General features: G+C 45.7%; 1 protein-coding gene and 1 long non-coding RNA gene across 7 annotated transcripts in view; both read left to right on the top strand.

The window, feature by feature from the left end:
- The first annotated feature begins 414 nt into the window (after window positions 1–414).
- On the top strand, window positions 415–5,295 carry LOC119709147. 3 transcript variants are annotated; one of them, XR_005259286.1, is made up of 4 exons: window positions 415–2,178; window positions 3,302–4,077; window positions 4,437–4,624; window positions 5,026–5,295. It is a non-coding gene; the product is annotated as an uncharacterized LOC119709147 (long non-coding RNA). The 3 variants fall into 3 exon arrangements; XR_005259284.1 differs by lacking the exon at window positions 415–2,178 and having other exon boundaries at window positions 2,803–4,077; XR_005259285.1 differs by lacking the exon at window positions 415–2,178 and having other exon boundaries at window positions 2,803–4,077; window positions 4,394–4,624.
- Window positions 5,296–5,527: 232 nt separating this feature from the next.
- TTLL11 (tubulin tyrosine ligase like 11) overlaps window positions 5,528–20,024 on the top strand; it is a 38,048-nt gene continuing 23,551 nt past the window's right edge. The window contains exons 1-4 of one of the 4 annotated variants that reach the window (XM_038156526.1): window positions 5,528–6,063; window positions 12,372–12,468; window positions 13,918–14,051; window positions 19,436–20,011. In XM_038156526.1, coding sequence (XP_038012454.1) covers window positions 13,920–14,051; window positions 19,436–20,011 — 708 coding nt within the window. In that variant the 5' untranslated portion in view covers window positions 5,528–6,063; window positions 12,372–12,468; window positions 13,918–13,919. Of the gene's footprint in view, window positions 6,064–6,391; window positions 7,130–7,153; window positions 7,417–12,371; window positions 12,469–12,577; window positions 13,810–13,863; window positions 14,052–19,435; window positions 20,012–20,024 lie in introns of those variants that run through there. The other 3 variants (XM_038156524.1, XM_038156527.1, XM_038156528.1) reach the window with 3 other exon arrangements.

Here is a 20,024-nt window from a genome sequence, read left to right as displayed (position 1 = left end):
ATCAATCCCTACAAATCTCTCCAAGGGGTCCTGAATGAGTGGACACCTACGTTATGAATGTCTCGCGTCAGCGTGACTGACCGCTCTGTTAGAAATTAGCACACGCCCTCTCTCAGAATCCTGGCGCACAGGTCGCTACCCACTGTGTCTCTCAGTGTCCTGTGATACTCAGGATTTGTGGCACCCCGTGTGCTCACGGTGTTCTTTCCTCCCAGCTTTGTCTCGGTGACGGGGCACTGCCAGGCCCAGGCGAGCCCTCGCGGATGCCACTCTGGGACACCTGGCACACCTAAGCGTGACATTCCTCAGTGGGCACCAGCACAGGGAAGGGATGAGACGTGCACAGCTGTGATGGCAAGGCCCAAGGTTTGTCTTCTGACTCTTAGTACAGCCATGCTGCATTTACAGGGATGATCAGAAATGTGAATTGTGCACAGTGGATCTCATCTGTTACATGTGCACCAATGGATCTCATCTGGGTTCTCTCAAATTAATTTTTGAGGCTTAAAAGTAACTCCCAGCCAGGTGTTTGAATGGTTTTGGACACCACCTTTTATGTGGCTTTTGCATTAGCAAGAAAGAAAAGTTTGACCACAGGCAGACAGTGCGCAGTTCCCAGTATCCATCTCAGGAGCCTGATCACCCTGGGCTTCTTGGCATTTCTGAGTGCTTGTAAGTCAGTGGGAGATGGGCAAGAGCCAAGAATCCAGAAACTTATAATTAAGAGAGGGAGAAAAAACCCAAGGAATTAATATTGGTTCACAGACTATGACCCTACATGCTCAAGTATTTTGAGGTATTAGCAGCTCTTTCTGGGGAGGGTTCTGTGGTCAGCCTTCTGTCTTTGTGAAGTTTTTCTGTTTCAAGACAGACTTTTTTTCTTTCAATCTATAGCACTGCATTGCCTTCTCATTTAAATATTCACAAGTTTATGCTAATCCCACTTTTATACAGCATAACTCAATATGGGTTTTGTCAGTTGGTTTCTGTCCAAGACGCTCCTCTAGATACACATCTCGCCTGCTGATGCATTGCTTTACTTCTTTGTTGGGGATTTTTTGTGTGGTCTGTGCTGATGTTTAGTGTGTGCTTAGAGCATTTCACGGCACTTTTCTTATCTTGTACATATCTTGATCAAAAAAATATCTGTTGACCTGAATGAATGACCTAGATTTTGTGTGCAAATGTCCTTGGACTGATTGAGCAACGTTCAGGTCTTTGGTTCTCCTAAGCCCAAGGAGGAGGAGATGCCACCCAGTCAGGCTATGCTCATGCTCTTGCTCCCTTTGATGCCAACGCCAGCAAAGCTCAACTCATATGGGGAAAAACCTAACACAGCCACTACTGGTGAGTGTCTACATTGATTCTGCAATGCTGCATTTCAGCTGAGGCGTGCAGGAACCTGCCATCGTGCTGAGCTGCTCAAAGCTTCTCCTCATTACCCTCCCATTGCCACAAGAGCATTCCTATATACGTGGGAGCATATGGACTTCACTTGGGATAGTTAAAGTTTTAAATCTGATAGAAAGAACAGGATGAAATAACAAGAGTGGTCCTTTTAATTCCATTCTGGTGCTCTCCAGTATCCCGCAGGTTATAAAATCCTTTGGGTAGGAGGAAAGAAATATCTCATGGGAATCCTGAGAAAAAGAAAGCAACTGTTATTTAATAAAGCTTGCAGTGCCAGTTTCTGTTAGATCACAATTGAATGGAGGTGTTTAATACTCCCTGTTCATGAACTTCTGTGAACTTTTCATAGGGCTTAAACCTCCTGAGGTCAATGGTTTGGATCTGTGTTTGAGAATTGAATTTGAAGGCTGCAAAACTTAAAAGGCCATTAATTTTCTAGTTTGTTTGTTGGGCAAAGAAAATTCTTTGACTCCAATGGAAGTAAGAATGCTGTATGCCTTTTCTTCTGGACAATGAAACTGGGCAAATACATGGAATGAAGCCTTTAAGCAGAACATCGTCACGGATTTAGTATAAACAAACCCTGAGTAGCATTGAACAGTTGGCCAAACCTCATGGTGGGTGTTTGCATCACATGGAGGTACTGAGAGAGTTATTCCTTTGATGTGCAAAGCACTCACAGAAAGTCCTGATTCTCTGAACACAGTAGGAGTGAAGCCCCAAGACAGCTTCTTGGCTCAGAGCTGCAAGTGTTTTTGCAGGGACCAGGTTTGTATCAGCTTGCTTTGCTTTCCCGGGCACAGGCCCCCAAGATTTCCTTCTTCCCTTTCTCTCCCATGGGTGCACATTCCTGCCTGCCCCAGGACTCTGCATGGAAGTCCCTCTCCTTACATAGCTTCATCTTCGGAGCAGACCTTGAGCGTGATGTAAATGGGGTGGTGGGTGTTGCATGCAGGGTGTTCTTTAATCAGCTCCTTGGTTGGTGTGTAGGGAAGGGAGCTTTTGCTCCTGTCTGATCCTGTCAGATTTTTCCAAACCCACCTTCACAGATAAAGGAGGAGACCTGGTCTTGATGCCATAGAATTTTCCTCCTTTCTGCTAACTCTTTTAAGCACTTACTTCTGCACAGCAGACTTGCAGAGATTTTGAATGACAAATAAGATGTGACATAGGAAGAGCAGCCAGACAGACATCCAGTAATGGCAGACAAAACCTCTTTTGTAGGAGAGCACTTCCATATCACACATAGGAGCTGTGAGGTCTGTGCATGCTCACTGTCCTAGGAGATCTGGGTTTGTCACTTTATCAACATTATTAATAGGTGCTTGTGCTGGTGCAATTTTTAGAGCAAAGCCTCCAAGTGTACTTATACACCAGCAGACTTCCTAGAAATGCTGCTGTGGGATGAAATGTGGGGGCAAGAACAGATAAACCAGCTGCTGTTGACTAAGTTGTGTGATGTTATCCTCTGATGCATTGGGGATTTCAAGAATACCCAGAAAACTCCTAAACAAAATCTTTGGGCTCCTGAGCTGCCCCACGAAGGGAACTCAGAGGTCACACGTGGAACTCATGGTTTCAGCCCCCTCAGTGAGTGTCATATGTGTCCTCTGCGAGCAGAGGGGCTGCTTGGTGAGATGGTTACAGCAGATTTGTGTTGCTCAAGGAGAAGCAGAAGCTGGATGTCGGGGCGGTTCGGCTCCGCAGCGCGGCCAGGCAATGTGCCCGTCAGGACTGCAAGCCTCTTTCATGCATGGCCAGCTCCAGAGGGCTGTGCAGCAGGGCTTGGCAACGAAAAATGTCACCTACAATTATGCATATTTTCATCATCTTCTATCATGCAAATCCCCCCACCCCAAATATGCAGCAAATGTTTTGTTTGCATATGTAGGTCAACCACAAATCTTCTGTGGTCGAACATAAACATGGGCAGCGTGGAGTGATGTATATGGATTTAAATCCAGGCTGAAGCATAAGCCCACCACGGACGTTTTCCAAGTGCAGTCTGTTTGCTAGATTTGTTTTCTTCTGACTTTTCATTTTATCGAGCATTGCTTTCTCATGGATTTGTGAAAGAACAACTGACAGGAGATACCATCGCTGCAAAAGGAACTATTAACTTCAGACACAGATGGATAGTTGTTCATGAGGAACTTTTTTTTTTTTTTAACAATAGCTTAAGGAATGTGCTTTTTTTCAAAAGGGTACACTGAAGCATTTCTGCAAATTTGCACTTGGCAGGAGGCCAGTTTCATATGATATTTTAAAAAGATGGTATGTTCTTTTTGCAAATTACATGCTACTTTGTTTTTCTTTTCTTGGCTGTCTTTGAAAAAGAAAAGTCTAGAAAAGAATACAGTTACTGCCCTTGTGATGCTACACAAAAACTAAAAATGTTCATCCCAACTTGGAAACGAAGATGCTTACTAGAAGAAGGGACGTATATTAGTAAAGAAAATGTTACTTGTTAACCTCATAAGCTTGACTTGTTCACGTGCCCAACTCATGAGTTCCATGCAGGCTGGCAGTACAGTCCCTCGGGGTGAGCTGCTGGGGTCACCGTGGTGTCATGATGGAAAACTGCTCAGTTTGCTGCATCTGTACAACTGCTTTATTCCTGGATTCCTCCCTGGGCCTGCCACTTACCTGTGCACACACAGACATCAGGTAAGTGATGATTTTGGGTAAATGAGAGTGAAGTTGTTAGTCTGAGAGATGAGTACAATGCTGTACAACCCAACAGGATCCTTCCCCACTCCCATTGAATTAGACCAGTACCTCTGCTGTCTTTGATATCCTGAATTTAATTAATGAGAGCATAGGGACATTACAGTTCTCTGGGATGGAATCCACATTCTTGTTCACTTATTATCACAAGATAGTAACATTCTGTTCTTACCAACAGCTCCCTCTGAGCAAGGGTCTCAGGAAACAGCCTTGTGTTTAAGAGCACCCCGTAACTAAATTTCCCCTCTCCTCACAGGGCACAGATGATCTCAAGTTTCTCATTTCTCTCCTGCTGCTAGACCCAGCTTGCTGTATTCAGCAGGATTCTCCTTCTGCATTACCCTGCTCTCATTGCTGCCCAGCCTCCACTTTGCTCCTTGCTGTACCTGAATGCCACGTGCAGCCCGACCCCCTGCTGCACACTGCAGCCCATCTCTGTTCATGCAACGGGAAATTAAGGTTTTACCCACACAACACAGCAAACCAGGTATGGGATCTATTACAGCTTCTCTGGTAGAGGAACAGCTAGTCTGTTATTAGCCTGTAAGAAATGTGGCTATATGATAATTAGATATAAAAATATTTCCCCTTTGCAATCATTTTGTTTGGTATTTCCCATGCTCCAATGTCTCTTAATGCTTTGGCCCATCTTAACTCTATCCCTGGCTATCTTTCAGCACTGCTGCCATTGGTGAGGATAAATTTCTGTGTTAAAAATATTCATGTGGGAGCCTGGCAGTAAAATAAGAGACAGTCAGAGTCAGGTCACCACTTTAAATCACACTCCACCATCTCTGAATTGCTTTTCTTACAACTGATTTTTTATGCCAATGTTAACCGTAAGCAAAATATCAATTTTTCTTTCCAATTTGTACCTGCCTATGGAAGAGGTTTGGAACGAGATCATCTTTAAGGTCCCTCCCAGCCCAAACCTTTCTGTGGTCTGGTGGTGGTGAAGCCAAGGATGTGCCTTCAGTGATGGACATGGAAAAGACACCACCCACTCAGCTCATCCTGCCAACATTACTAGCCCCTCTGAGCTCCTGCTGGAACATGGAAACGCTCCCAAGTTTTTAATTAAGCACTGTCACAGCTATAAAAAAAGGATGTACGTCTTTTAATAGCAACATGAGAGCACCCAAGAGTGAGCTACCCGACCTCGGCCTTCCTGGTCACTTCACATTGCAAGACACCACTCTATTTAATTAATTAATTAATTAATTAGTTTCTTCATTGCCTGCAAGGGTAAATGATGGAAGACTGGTGAGGCACTGAAAAAATAAGCATCTTGACACGACCTTGTTATTTTATCTCGCAGCTAACTGGCAGTGCCAACTTTTTCTGCATTTATTTAAATTTTGCTGTAGTTTAAATAATTTCTGCTGAGATCCCGATTCAGTCCTGTTCCAGATCACGACTCTGCCGATCGCTCCCTGACACGGAGCCCTGATCCTCGCCTTTTTCCCGGCTCTCAGCCCGGGTTCCTCGCTGCCAGCCCGGATTCCCCAGGGCGCAGCGCCACCGCCTGCCCGCAGCGCCGCGCTCCCCGCCTGCCGCAGGCCCGGCTGCTGCTCCCGCCCTCCATTCCACCGCCTCCTACCCACACCGTGAGGGGAAAATGTACCCTAGAGCTCCGGAGAGGTTTGGGTGGGAAGGGATGCTAAAGATGACATAGTTCCAACCCCCTGCCCCAGGCAGGGAACCTTCCAGCTTGCTCGGGTTGATCACGGAGCTGCTGTTAAGGTTATTCATTCCTTCACTGACAGTGTAAAAGCCGTTTTCATTTTGTCCTGATGTGAAAGAGGGTTCAAACCCCGCAGATGGGCTCTCCCGGCACCGATGCAGCTGAACCTGAACGGCCCATGGGAACACCCTTTGTAACGGCGGCCAGAGCCCCGCCTCACACGGGAGCCTTTCGGCCGCACGGTAAGGAGCGCACCGAGTGCGGGAAGCAGCCGGGCGGTTCGGTTGCCCCGGTGGCGACGGGCACGGCGGGCAGCGCGCCCGCCCCACAGCCCGGCCTGAGGCGGCGCCTCGCCCGCTTCCAACATGGCGGCCCGCCCCTCCGGAGGCCGTTTCGAACTGCCGGGGCGGGGCCTGTGCCCGGTCCCAAAATGGCGGGGGCGGCGTCAGCGCCTCACGGCGGCGGGGCGGGGCCAGCGGGTCACCGGCCGCGCCGCTGCCATGGCAACGGGCGGGGAGCGGGGGCGGGATGGAACCGGCGGGGATGGAGCCGGCCGGGCTGGGGACAGGGACAGAGGGGATACAACCGGCGGGGACAGGGGGGATACAACCGGCGGGGATGGGGACGGAGACAATGGAGCCGGCCGGGCTGGGGACAGGGACAGAAGGGATAGAACCGGCGGGGACAGAACTGACGGGGACAGAGGGGATAGAACCGGCGGGGATGGGGACGGAGGGGATAGAACAGGCGGGGATGGGGACGGAGGGAATAGAGCCGGCCGGGCTGGAACCGGCCGGGCTGGGGACGGCGGGGACGGGGACAGAGGGGATAGAACCGGCGGGGATGGGGACGGAGGGAATCGAGCCGGCCGGGCTGGAACCGGCCGGGTTGGGGATAGCGGAAATGGAGCTGGCCGGGCTGGAACCGGCGGAGATGGAGCCGGCCCGCGAGGCGGAGGAGCCCCCGGGCTCTCCGGCTCTGCCCGCTGAGGGCCCGCAGGGCGGCCCGCCCGCCGCGGCGCTCTCGGGGGAAGGGGCGCTGCCCGGCCGGGAGCGGGAACGGGAACGGGAGCGGGAACGGGAGCAGGAGCGGGAACGGGAACGGGAACGGGAGCAGGAGCGGGGCCGAAGAGGGGCCGGCCCGCAGGGCTCGGCCGGGCGGGCGGCGCGGGGCAGGGCCCGGCGGGCCCCGGGCCGCCGCAGCGGGGGCGACAGCGCCCGGCGGCCCGGGGTCACGGTGGACAGCTCCAAGGCCAAGACCTCCCTGGAGGCCCTGAAAATCAGCCTGCGGCAGCTCCGCTGGAAGGAGGTGAGCGCTCGCCAGCGGGACCCCGCGGGGCCGCGTCCCCATCCCTGCCCTGCTCCGGCCTAGCGCCGCTCCCGCCCGCACTCCGCTCCCTTGTGTCGGCTCTGCCCCCGGCAAAGCCTTCCTCCAGTCCCCTCCTCCTCCTCCCGTGCCTGCTGAGGGCCGCTGCAGCCGGGGCCATCCCGGCTGTGCCCCCCGACCCTCGGGCTGTTTCTACCCAGACGCCGCGCCCGGAGCCGATTTCATTCACGATCGCGGCTGCCGCGGCCAGTTATGCAAGCCAGAACGGGGTAATCGGGTATTGCGCTTCCGAGGTTAAACTGATCGGGGAAAGGGCACGAGAGAAACCTGCTCCCACGGGGAAGCGTTTGACGTGCTGTGCGGATTGGCATTTCTTCCCTCCCACCTTCCCTCAGGGCTCGGGGCAGCGGGGGAAGCTGTGGCCCCGCTGAGCCCTGCCCGTGTCCCGGGCGTGCTGGACAGCACGATGCATGAATGCTGTAGTTTTAAGCTGATAACACACACATAACGGGCTTTAGCCTGCTAATTTACTGTATCTAGAGCAGCTATAGCTGTTTTTTTTCTCCTGCTGCTCGAGTCATGTGTTTTCTCATTGCTTTGTGAGGATTTCTGTGACTGCCAGTATGTGCTGAACTGGAATCAGGACAGTTGAGGAGCTGGCACTGAACTGATGCTTTGCAACGCCTTATTTAAATCCTGGAGAGATTTCTTAGATATATCTTACTATTTTCTTCAACTGTAAAGATTTTCTTTACCTAACAGCTTCATAAATGCCTTTATAGAAGTTGAGATGGCTTCTAGGAGCTTTGTGAGGAACTTGTGAAGAAAAAGGGTACTTGTAAGAGGGAAGCTGGAGGGAAAAGGAGGAATAAAACTCGAGGATGAACTGTTTCTCACGTGCAGAGCTAGGACAGAGCTGTGTGATCTCTGACCTGCAGCTACTCCACTTTACAAAGCTGCCTTTGGGATTTCCACTTACAGGATGATATTTTTGTGCACCTGATGCCTATTAAGCAAAATCTGTACAGACTTGGGGTAGACAGTATATTCTGTGTTGTTCCTAACCTCAGAGTTAAATACTGCACATTTATTTTCTGGAGGACTGAGTGGCAGTAAATGTTGTCCATGTTTATTCATAATGTCCTGCGTACCTAATCCCACAAGGATATGTATGCTCCGTGTCAGGAGCAGTAGTGCTTTCTCCTTCTCTGACTTCATAAAATTCTATTTCAGTATTTTTGTTATTTAAATCCAGTGGCAGGATTTCAAAACCGCTTTGCACTAGCGCCCTGGTTCTCAACTCCTGCTTGTACAGCAAAATAGTAACAACATACCAGAGCCCTGAAATTCAAACCTGCCACATTTACCTCTCTTAGCCCTCAGTGCACCTGTGGGGTGTCTGTCAGCGGCCTTGCTCCATGTTTTATGCAGTGACATGCAGAGCAGGGGCACTGCACACTTAATTTCTTTGTTTTTAGGGTTAAGTTTTATGTCCTGAGGGCGGGGAGCCATTCCAGAGAGGGTTTCTGGATCTCTAATATCAGTTAGCCTTGCAGATTGTGCTGGGAATGAGCCACACTTAGTGGTAATTTTGTCTTTATAGTTTCCTGAGACTTCACTGTTTTGCATTTGTCTTGCACTTGATAGCCTTTCCTACTAATTGACTTGTTTCACAAGCTCTTGTTCCTCTCATGAATCTCTGTGCTGCATTAATCAGCTTTTTCCTTCCTGCTTTGCATCTCCCAACAGCAATTGCTGCTGCCTTTACTTCATCTCTCTTTGTTCCCTGTCTCCCTCGATATCCTCTCTCCTCCGTCTCTTTCTTGGGTCAATATTTTCCATTTAGTTTGTTTCTTCCTTCTCTGGCCACTTTGTGTCTAAATAAAGAAGAGAATGTGGAATTTTGTGCTGCTTGACTGCACCGTCTGGGTGGCCGATAGCTCGTTCCCTGTAGACAAGTCACTGTCGTGTACTGCTGAGCATCTTCAGCTTAGAAATAGGTTAATAAGATCTGGTCACGATTTGAAGAGAAAAACTAACAAAATTGAGAAGATAAATCCAAGAAAAACTCTTTATTCAGGCCACATGTAATTCCGAAAGCTCTCCCTTTCAGACCTTTAGAGGAATAGCAGTAAGATACTTTTTCAGACCTCTCTCGGGGTGGCCAGAGCCTTGGAGCTGGTTGCACTGCTGCAGCAGGACCAGCAGAGGGAACACGGGTGTTGCTTCCAGGATCCATGAAAATAATGCAAAAAACCCCATGGAAGTAGTAATGAAATGCATGTATTTTAAATACTGATGTGTCAGGGACTGCTATTCTATTGTTATCCCTTGAATAATACTTTTGATCCTTTTTCCTCTCTACTTTTACATTTTCCTGTTCTTGCTTTTGTTTAATTTCTGCTGTTTGCTGCTGGATGTGTTGGCTGGAATATTTTACTGGGAGAAGACAATATAATGTGCTTTTCCAAGTAGGCACCTTTTGATCCATAACTTTTTCTGTCTAATGTATAGCATTCTTACAGTGTCACATATCCATTTTTTATCATGTTATTATTCATTAGTGAACTGACATACGGTAAATGTCATTATAAGACACACAAAAAAGGGGAGAATAAACATTGGCAATATTGGTGACATATTCTGTGGGGAAGAGGTGAAGGAGTGCAAACAGCAAGCTGACCATTGACATTCTGTTCTCAGAAGCAAAAGACACGAAAAAAACCCTTTTTTTTTTTTTCAGCTGTGGGAATTTTGAGTAAAGGAAACCCTCGGGTCTGGTAGGGCTGTGTGGGTGGACCTTTCAAGGAGCAGTGCAGAGTTCCCCTGCGTGTGCCAGTTCCTGAGCTGGGCTGGGCCATCTGATGCAGCGTGTCAGGTTCCTTAAACGAACATGATATGCCAAATGAAATAATGGGCACAAATTGAGCTTGCATCTCGAGTTTATTCATCTCTTAATAAATTATTTCTTCAGCAAGCTTTCAATTACCAGGAAAATGGAAGAAGCAGATGTCCCAGGCATCAAATATCCCAGCGCCGAGCGTTTCATTTGCCTCGCTGTTCCGGAGCTGCACGCAGGCGTAGGGAGAGTTTCAGGTTTTATGCTGGGAAAAACTGAGTGGAAAACGAGTCATTGAACCTGTCATTAAACATGATGGAACAGACTGATGTGACCTGCGAGACAATTTAAATTATTGGCTTCTAATCCAAAGGTAGAAATGACCCGTCAGAGAGATTTGACTGTGATGGATTATTAATCATGTCAAAGCTGTGGAAACAACTCTATTCTCTTTATGGCTCCTTGTTTATTCTTTTCTGACAAATGTTGCCCAAGTCTGACTAAAAAGATTTCAAAGATTTTAAAAAAGGATGTCTCCAGCCACCTTTCTTTTTCATCCACTGTCCCACACCAGGAGCTGGGGATGTGGTGCAAAGGCCTCTCCCCCCTTTATAAGATTAATTAATATCTGCCTGGCACTGCCAGAGGCGCCGAATAATCAAACTCACTGGCTCCTCTCCAAACACCATTCTTATGTAAGGTGTAGTGCAGAGGTTACAGACTCCAGCCCAGCTCATTCAGGAGGTGAGTTTGATCCCATTGTTGGCTAAGTCCAGATCATCTTGATTTCTCAGGAGCAGGGCCCTTGCTGTGCTGTCCCAAATTTCCAGCAAGGGGGTGCAGCGCTTCCATCTTCCTGTCCAGAGCTGCTCACTCCTCATCTGTTGTGAAATGATTTCTGTGCAGTGTTTGTAGAGAGCTCTGGTATCCTCTGTAGATGAAAGGTGTTATATAAATGCAAATTTTGTTCCTTTCATTTCAATTTCTTTTAATAAATAAATAAATTGTTCAGGTTTTAGTGGGAAGGGCACTCTGAGACTGAATGCAGCATCTGTATTCTGGATATACCTGTGGAGAGAGGTTAAGGCCACTGATTGTCTCTCAGAGCCCAACAGAATTAATTTTCACTTGTACAAAAACAGATTTTGCAGGCTGAATAATAATGAAATAAGTGCAGAATCCACTGGCTCTTGTTAAATTGGGTTTCTTATCCCTGCAAGTAAGGAAACAGAAAGGATGCATTGCTCAATTAGCATTTAAAATTAATTTTTCAAGGCTATTTACTGAGGAAACTGAAATTTTAATTAAAGTAGCAAATAAAGTAATGCACTCAGAAGGTTTATGCAATTCTTTTTTTCTGTCATGCTCAAAGAAAAATGATCCACTCTGTAAAGAAATGTTTTAAAATAAGAAAAATTACATATCAAGCAAAGAACAAGAAGTTTCTGCAAAGCACTGTGGTTCTTTCAATAAGTAAATGGCACTGGGTGATGAGGGTGGTAGATATTTAATGCAAATGTGTCCTAAAATGCTAAATATAGCAGATTTATTTGAAAAAGATGTAGCCTAGTAATAGAAGCTATTCCTGTGACTGTATTCCATATGGTAGTGAAATGGCATCTTTGTGGAGCTGCAGATAAAATGGGGTTTTCTGGATTGATAAATGGGGCCGTGTCAAAGAGAATAAGCGTGGAAAAGAAGAGCACCTTCTTTACACAGAACTAATTGGGCTTTTTATAAACCCCTTTACTACTGTTGGAAACTTGCTCTCAGTAACTGGCAGTGCTACTTCTGAGCTCTTCAGACTGCTTTAAAAAGGTGATCTTTTTGATAATAGGAAACAAACTGCTGTTTTCCAATTTATGGTGAAATCGAATGGAAAGAGAACCTGGAATATTTAATATTGTTGAAATAATCACCTTAGTTCTTGATAGTGGGAATATAAATGCTCAACAAATGATTAATTGAATTGTGAGCTTTTATTTTAATTACAGGCTATTAGTACCAGAAAGGAATTAATACTGTAGAAGTGAATACTTATCACTGGATATATATGAATGAATAATGCACTTATTTCACTTAAATATCCTGCTTTGAGTGTCCTCTTTATAAGTTGACTGTGGTTGATCAGAAGCTCAGGGGCTCTCAGTACAGCCATGCCTCAATCATTTGGGTTTGGCTTTTAAAAACCTCTCTTGGTTTGTTCATTTAAAGTCTTTGAGCCGATCCAAATATTCTCAGTTTTGCAACCAATATACAAAGCTTGTTTTCTTTTGACAGTCAGAAGCCTGTTCTTGAGTGGTTGATGCTTAAATGAGTGTTTAAGACAGACAGGAACGAGGAGGTATTCCCAGAGTGCTCAAAGCTTGTGTGCTCTCTTTGCAGTTCCCGTTTGGCCGCCGCTTGCCGTGTGACATCTACTGGCACGGGGTGTCATTCCATGATAACAACATCTTCTCAGGGCAAGTCAACAAGTTTCCAGGTACTTCTCTTTCTAGTTTGAACAAATGCTTTAAAAACAGGGTTACTGGCCTAGTTCAGTGTTTTACTGGTTTTTCATGTGATTTATCTGCCTAATCAGCTGATAGTGTATTTGGCATATTACTGGGTTGGGTGGGGTGAGAATATCACAGTGGGTGTGCTAATTTCTGAACTGAAATTTGTTTTGAAGATGAAGTGGTTTTGTTGAGAAGAATACTTCATACACGTGAAGTTAGGAAAAAGCAGAGTGTTGGGCTATAATTTAAGTCAAGTGTGCAATTACTGACTGTTATCTGGCACTGATAACAGTGCTATATCTTTGGATTTGGTTTTGATTCAAAGGGGAAAGAATCTGTTTTGTTTCATACTCTGGCTTATCTCAGGGAGAAGCTCGAAGCAGAACTCCTTAAATGGATTTTTTAATATTGAAGAGTTCATGTCAGTCCTCATCTTATGATGACTCTACTATTTTTTTAAGCTCCTTTTTTTCTCATTTAATCCCGGTTGAGATCTCTCTAAATAAGAGCTAAGAGCTTAGGTATTGACTTATCTAAGCCCTTTACTTCAGATTTATGGCTGCTGTTAGTGTGCTGTGAGCATAAGAACCTCAGCTATTGAACTCCAGGCTTTATTTACCCTGACTTTCTCCTGCCTGAGGGAAGTTCCCACTCAGGTGTAGGATGGTGGTGTTGTTTTCTGATGGTTTAAATTGGTGTTAGATGAATGTTACCTGTCTGTATTTTGGCTTCTACCTGGTGAACAAGTGGCTGCACAGGAATCAAACCAGAGCCCTGCTGAGCTAGACCTGATTTCCAGGAATGTTGTGCTAATTTGATGCAGGGTTTTACCAGAAACTTTTCCATAAAAATGGCTTTTTAGCCATGTTCCCAATGGAACTAAGACTTCAGCAAATGTTTGTTTGGCTGTTCACAAAATAACCTGTTCTTTGTGATGCAGATACTTAAATAACTGCAAAGTAAACCAAAGTGGTTGATTACATTTAAGTTACATTTGTATTCCTGGAATGACAGATTACAAAAACAATTTTGGATTATGGCAAAGACACTGGTAAATGTTTGACTAAAGTTGTCTTTTATTCTGAGCTGTATTTTTGAGAATTAATTTTTTTCTAATAATATACAGAACCACATACAATAGTAACTATGGCAGGGCAATGGCACAATTATTGTGTCAGGTTTTAAACCTCAAAAGACGTTCAGCTTTATTGCCAGCAATGACCAGAGTGCCTCCCAGCCGGTGAGTAATGCTTCTCTGAAATGATACATTTACTGTTAGGAGGAGGCTTCAGTGTGGGGATTTTGTAAGTTTGTTCTCTTCCCAGGTTTTTGTAAGTTTGTTCTCTTCCCAGGTTTTTGTAACTTTGTTCTCTTCCCAGGTTTTTGTAAGTTTGTTCTCTTCCCAGGTTTTTGTAACTTTGTTCTCTTCCCAGGCATGACGGAGACGGTTCGGAAAATCACCCTGAGTCGGGCCATGAGAACCATGCGAGATCTGTTTCCCCTGGAGTACAACTTCTACCCTCGGTCCTGGATTCTGCCAGAAGAGCTGCCTCTCTTCGTGGCCGAGGTACAGAACTGACTCTCAGAATACTGTAACTTGTTGGATATTGTATCCACGTCATTCTTTAGCCTTCTATACCTACCAGATTATTTAAAATCACACCTGGGGATGTGGATGGCATCTTTTCCAGTTCGCCTGGGATCAGTCATGGTCTGGATGTGTGGATGTTAACTTTGTTTGTTATGTTCTGGAATGAACTTCAAATCTCTTGCTCTGCTGTGCCAGGAGAGGTGTCTGAAAATTGAACCTGGTAGAAGCATCAGCCCTTTCCCTGTATTTGCTGCTGGCCTAAGGAGGTTCCAGTACAGTGGGGGGCATGTGGTGCTTCACCAGGTTCATTGTCACTGAAATCCTTTTAGTCCACTTGGCCTGTTGTACCCAAACCCTTTGAAAAGCATTTTGCTTTGTTCATTGTTAAATACACACATAATCTCATGTCAAACTGCTGTTTTATTTAAATATTCAGAATGTAATAAAATGCCATTCTTTTTCAGCTTTTTTTTTTTTTTAAGAGTGATGCTGTGTGTTGCTGTTTGGTTCATCATTACAAACATTTTTAAACTATTATATGTGTTTATTTAACCCTGTCTGACTTGCCCAGGGTGTTCTTGCATCCTAGAGTGCGCTGTGCTTGGAAATGTGAAAGAAGAGAGATCTGGGCTTTAACAGACTTTTCCACGGAGTGCAACTTTTTAGCTAATTACCATATCCATAATCCAATCGAATTCATTAACATATTTTAATAGCTGCTCTCAGGTGGGCTGGGTCACTGCCATGGAACTGCTGTAAGACCAGTGTGTAAAAGGAGTGTGAACAACCCAGGGTAGATGAGTGCACATGACTTGGAGGCAGATGTGAGGAGAGCTGGGATGAGGCAGAGTGTGGGGAGGGTGCAGTGCAAGCTGGGATGAGGCAGCGTGTGGGGAGGGTGCGGAGGGAGCTGGGATGAGGCAGAGCTGGGATGAGGCAGATGTGGGGAGGGTGCAGAGGGAGCTGGGATGAGGCAGAGCTGGGATGAGGCAGAGTGTAGGGAGGGTGCAGAGGGAGCTGGGATGAGGCAGAGCTGGGATGAGGCAGAGTGTAGGGAGGGTGCAGAGGGAGCTGGGATGAGGCAGAGCTGGGATGAGGCAGTGTGGGGAGGGTGCAGAGGGAGCTGGGATGAGGCAGAGTGTGGGGAGAGCGTGGTGGGTGCTGGGATGAGGCAGAGTGTGGGGAGGGTGGGAGCTGGGATGAGGCAGAGTGTGGGGAGGGTGCAGTGCAGAGGGAGCTGGGATGAGGCAGAGTGTGGGGAGGGTGCAGAGGGAGCTGGGATGAGGCAGAGTGTGGGGAGAGTGCAGAGGGAGCTGGGATGAGGCAGAGTGTGGAGAGGGTGCCGTGGGAGCTGGGATGAGGCAGAGTGTGGGGAGGGTACAGAGGGAGCTGGGATGAGCCTTTTGGGAGGCTGAGCTGCAGGTGACACGCTCAGCTGTGAGCTGGCACCAGGTGGCACTGCGAGTTAACGCTGCTCTGCTCCCACTCTGCAAACGCTGCCGCGTGTGTTCCAAGAGGAACAGATGTCCACTAACACACTCCTAGGAGTTTCCTTTGCATATGTTCTTCCATCTGTGTTGGAGAAAAGCATAGTTCTTGTTATCAAACATTATATTTTATGTTGTAAGAGTTTATGTTCTACTTAACACAAGTTTGGAGTGTAACCCCTCCAGAACAAGAAAAAAATACGACCCAAAACATTCCAAACCCCCTGTGAACCATAAAAGGTTCAGAGCACTTTTCACTTGCAGTTTGGTGAGTTCTCAGCAGGAGTTCTCCAGTCTTTTCTGTTCTTTATTTGTTCATATGTGGTTTTGTTTGCTTTGCAACCCTAATGCTGCCAAAACTGTCAGCTCTCTGAGCCTGCATTTCAGCTTGTTCACAACAGACAAGTGGGGAGAGCTTTGGTGGTGCCTGCATGTCCCTGGAGGAGCTGGAACACTCTGGAATATGTTAATTATCAAAAGTCAAATTGTGTCAGTGCAGGTGTAGGTTAGACACCAGAATATGGTTCGGTGCTGTTTGTAGTGCAGGATTTTGTTGCAAAGGGCTGGATGAGAAATGAACACCTGTGAGATTTTGCCTGTAACAGAAATAATATTGAAAGAAGAAACTCCGTGAGAATTTAAATCTTGCTGCCTCTCCTGATGGACTACAACATTTCAAAACAATTTATCTCTCAAATTTCCTTATTGTGCCTCACTTCTGTAGTCATGATAGTGATTTTTTTCATACAAATCTATTAATAATGAAATCAAATGCTGTCAGCTCTCTCCTATACCTAGATTCAGGTAGAAAACACTACGGGTAATCTAATATTAATCTTCTGTGCTTTGAAAGCCAGTAATTGAGAAAACTGCACTGGAGTTGTGGTGGATGAACTTTGTACTGGAAATACCAACAAAAAGGAGTTCTCTTGGTGTCATTTCTATTGAAATGAGATGGTGATAGTTGTTTTCATCTAGGGCTTAAAAGCTCATTTTACTAAGTAAATATCTATTTAGGTATTCTCAGTATTCACCAATTTCTACTTTCTAAAATGTTTTGTACTAACATGTCACTGTAACAAAAGGTGAATTACAGATAAGCAAATCTGTTAGGTGCTGCAGTCATTGCTCCTTCACTAGCAGGGAAGAATCTGTTGGAATGGGTGTGCTAACATGAAACCCCAATTTCTGAAGAGTAGCTAGCTTGGGATTCAGACCAGCACTGTGATTGTTCTCATACTTCCTTCTTTGTGTTGTCTGTGAGGATGATGAATAGGCCAGTATGATTAATTTTTAATAAGAATCTAATTTAGATGGTCTAATTTCCAGCACAGCATATTTTTGGTGGTTTAATCAGGTTTTCAGCTTTTGGATACCTCTTAGGCATAGGCATGAATATTCCAGTCTTTGTGCTGTCAGATCTTATAGCCCATTATATGCATTTTTTCCAGAATACTATATTCATTCAGCCTGTGTTTCCTTGTGAAAGCCAAACCTGCAGATATTCACCAACTCTTCTTTTGCTGTTAACTGTAAATGGTTAACATGTTTTTTAAAGATAATTTCCTTCTGTCAAGCTAAGGACACAGAAATATCTCATTTCATATAAACTCATTTTCCTACATGACTGAATTTTCTAAGTCTGGACAGGCCCCCTCTTAATGAGAATTTGAAAGAATATAATTGAGGGGATTGTGGAGAATTTGAAGACGACTGTTGGGAATTTCCTTGAAGATCAAGAAACCATCTGTTTTCTTCAAGACAGTAAATCTGCTGAAAAACAGACTGAACTGACTCTGGATTACTATTCCCCCTTTTCCTTCCAGCCTATCTTTGTCTGCCATGTGTAGGTTTTGATGGACTAGAAAGCCTGAATAATATCCAGGCCTTTTAGTCCATTTAAAAAATGGAATAGAATATGATGGAGAAAAATATTTGCTTTCCATTTTAAGAGAAGAGAGATCTCAGAGACCAGTGATTGTTAGAATGCAATATTTTGAAAGGCAGGTTCTTTTTCATCTTCAGCAATAGTCCCTGGGAAGCATCCTTGGGAAGCTCCATCTCTTTTGGGAAGCACCATCTCTTTTGGGAAGGTGCTTCTGGAGCAGAGCAGACGCAGCCTGAGGGGAGAGCAGCAGATGTGGGACTGGGGGGCAGATTCTTCCTCCTGCTGCCACAGAGGGTCTTCACTGTTTTCTGCCCCGGGAGGGCACGATTGGCACTTTGTGTGTCCAACAGGAGTCCCAGCAGGGTGTGTTTGGTCACAGAGGGTTCAGATTAACCAGGTGTCTCTCCGTGGTGCTGACTTTAACAACAGTGAACCGGAGAACTCCTCTGCTCTGCAGGGTAATGTCACATCAGGGGAAGATTATTCTATAGTGGTAAAAAGACTAGGACATAAATCCTGCTTTCCTTCTTTGCTCATCTAGGCCTGCTGATCTACTTGGGCCTATTTATCCACATGTCATTTATGTAAGCCTGACCTCCACTGAGGCGTTTTATCCCTCAGAGTGACCTATTTTGCAGAAGGATCTTTGACTGAGTCAGTGTGACACCTGTCCGTGAGAAAAATCCTAGTCTGGATAATGGATCTTGAATTTCTGCTGCAGCTGGTAGGAAGGCTTTTAGCAGTGTGACTCTGAGTGAAATAAATAACTGGGTGGGGTGGAGCCAGGAGTCCTTGAAGCCTTGGGAATGTCACTGCTGACAGAGCTGGGCCTCTCCTGGGGGTCAGCAGCCTGATGTTACAGCAGAGGTTGCTGCTCTCACAGTGATCTGACCATGCTCAGCCTTTTCCTGTGGGCTGATTTTTTCCTCTTTCATTCTCCAGGGCTGATGGTGGCAACTGATTTGTTCTTTCTTTGTTAGATTTTGTCCTCAGCCTTCTAAAAGTCAGTCTCCCATTGTTGCTGGTGAGCCACGGGGTAAAACCAGATCTCTGACTGGGCTCAGCAAGTGCCTGGCTGCAGGGAGAGGGAGAGCAGCTGCAGGTGGGACCCTAAAATGTGGGAGTGCCAGAAAGGAGTGGTCAGTGCTGGGACATCCCTCTTTTGGGAGGAAGAGGTTTTGAATGCTTTATTGTCCTGGATCCCATGAGTAGCTGATAAACCTGCTAGCCTGCATCCTGCATTTCTTCAGCTGCTTTCTTTGTTAGGGCTCCCCTTTCTTTCTCAATTTCATTTCTGATTGAGGCATCCCCATGTGTGCAGTTCTGACTTTTGCTGTAATAAATGAACTAGAATTTATTTAGGTAGTGGGAAATGTGCGTGTAACACAAAAGCTCTGATACTCAGCAGATGTGTCAGTGACAAAGTTATACCTGTGCATGGTTCAGCATTCCCCAGTTTTATTAACACTGAGGATCTGATGGTGGAAAAAGGTATTGTTACTGACAAATTTTTACTTCAGTTTTCCTTCTTCTGGTAGTATTTGCATTCACACCTCAATACTAAGGCACCTTTCCTTAAGCTAATGATTGTCTTTGTCAGTAGTTGTTCAAAATGCAGCATGAAAGTTTAACTTTGCAGTTTCATATACATTAGTGACTACTAAAATGGATCTCATGAGATATACCCCATTTCCTTCTGTAAATTGGAACAGAACATTAAAAATAAGTTCCTGAAATGATTTCTACAGTGGCTTGTTAAATAAAATGACCTTTTATCTGTACTAGTGATTCCCTACTTGTGCTTTTTTGTTTTTCCTTGTGCTTGTCAGCACTGTTCATCTTCTGCCTTTTTTTTTCCATGGTGTTTACTACTCTGGTGATGTACTTATCTTATTTTTATTTATTTTTGTTCACTGGCTTTCACAGTACCAGCCCTTCTTCCCTTCCCCACTCAGTGCTTCTCACTGTAACGCTTTTCCTTCTAGGTTCGCACGATGAAAGACAGCAATCCATCCTGGAAGCCCACTTTTATTGTGAAGCCTGATGGAGGCTGCCAGGGGGATGGAATCTACCTCATCAAAGACCCAAGTGACATCAGGCTGACAGGGAGCATCCAGAGCCGGCCAGCTGTGGTGCAGGAGTACATCTGCAAACCCCTGCTGGTGGACAAACTGAAATTTGATATTCGCCTCTACGTCCTGCTGAAGTCCTTAGAACCCTTAGAGATTTATATAGCCAAAGATGGACTTTCTAGATTTTGTACAGAGCCCTATCAAGAACCCACTCTCAAAAATTTGCACCAGGTTTTTATGCACTTAACCAACTATTCACTCAATATCCACAGTGGGAATTTCATCCATTCTGCCAGTGCAAACACTGGCAGCAAGAGGACTTTCTCAAGCATTCTGTGCAGACTGTCTTCCAGAGGAGCTGATGTCAAAAAGCTCTGGTCAGATATAATTTCATTGGTGATTAAAACAATTATTGCACTGACACCAGAACTGAAAGTTTACTATCAGTCTGACATACCAGCAGGAAAACCTGGGCCAACTTGCTTCCAGGTAAGTTGGAATT

This window comes from Motacilla alba, chromosome 17 (genome assembly GCF_015832195.1).
Source record: "Motacilla alba alba isolate MOTALB_02 chromosome 17, Motacilla_alba_V1.0_pri, whole genome shotgun sequence".
NCBI lineage: Eukaryota > Metazoa > Chordata > Aves > Passeriformes > Motacillidae > Motacilla > Motacilla alba.
Note: the sequence above shows the minus strand (reverse complement) of the source record. Positions and strands in the feature narration are given on the sequence as shown.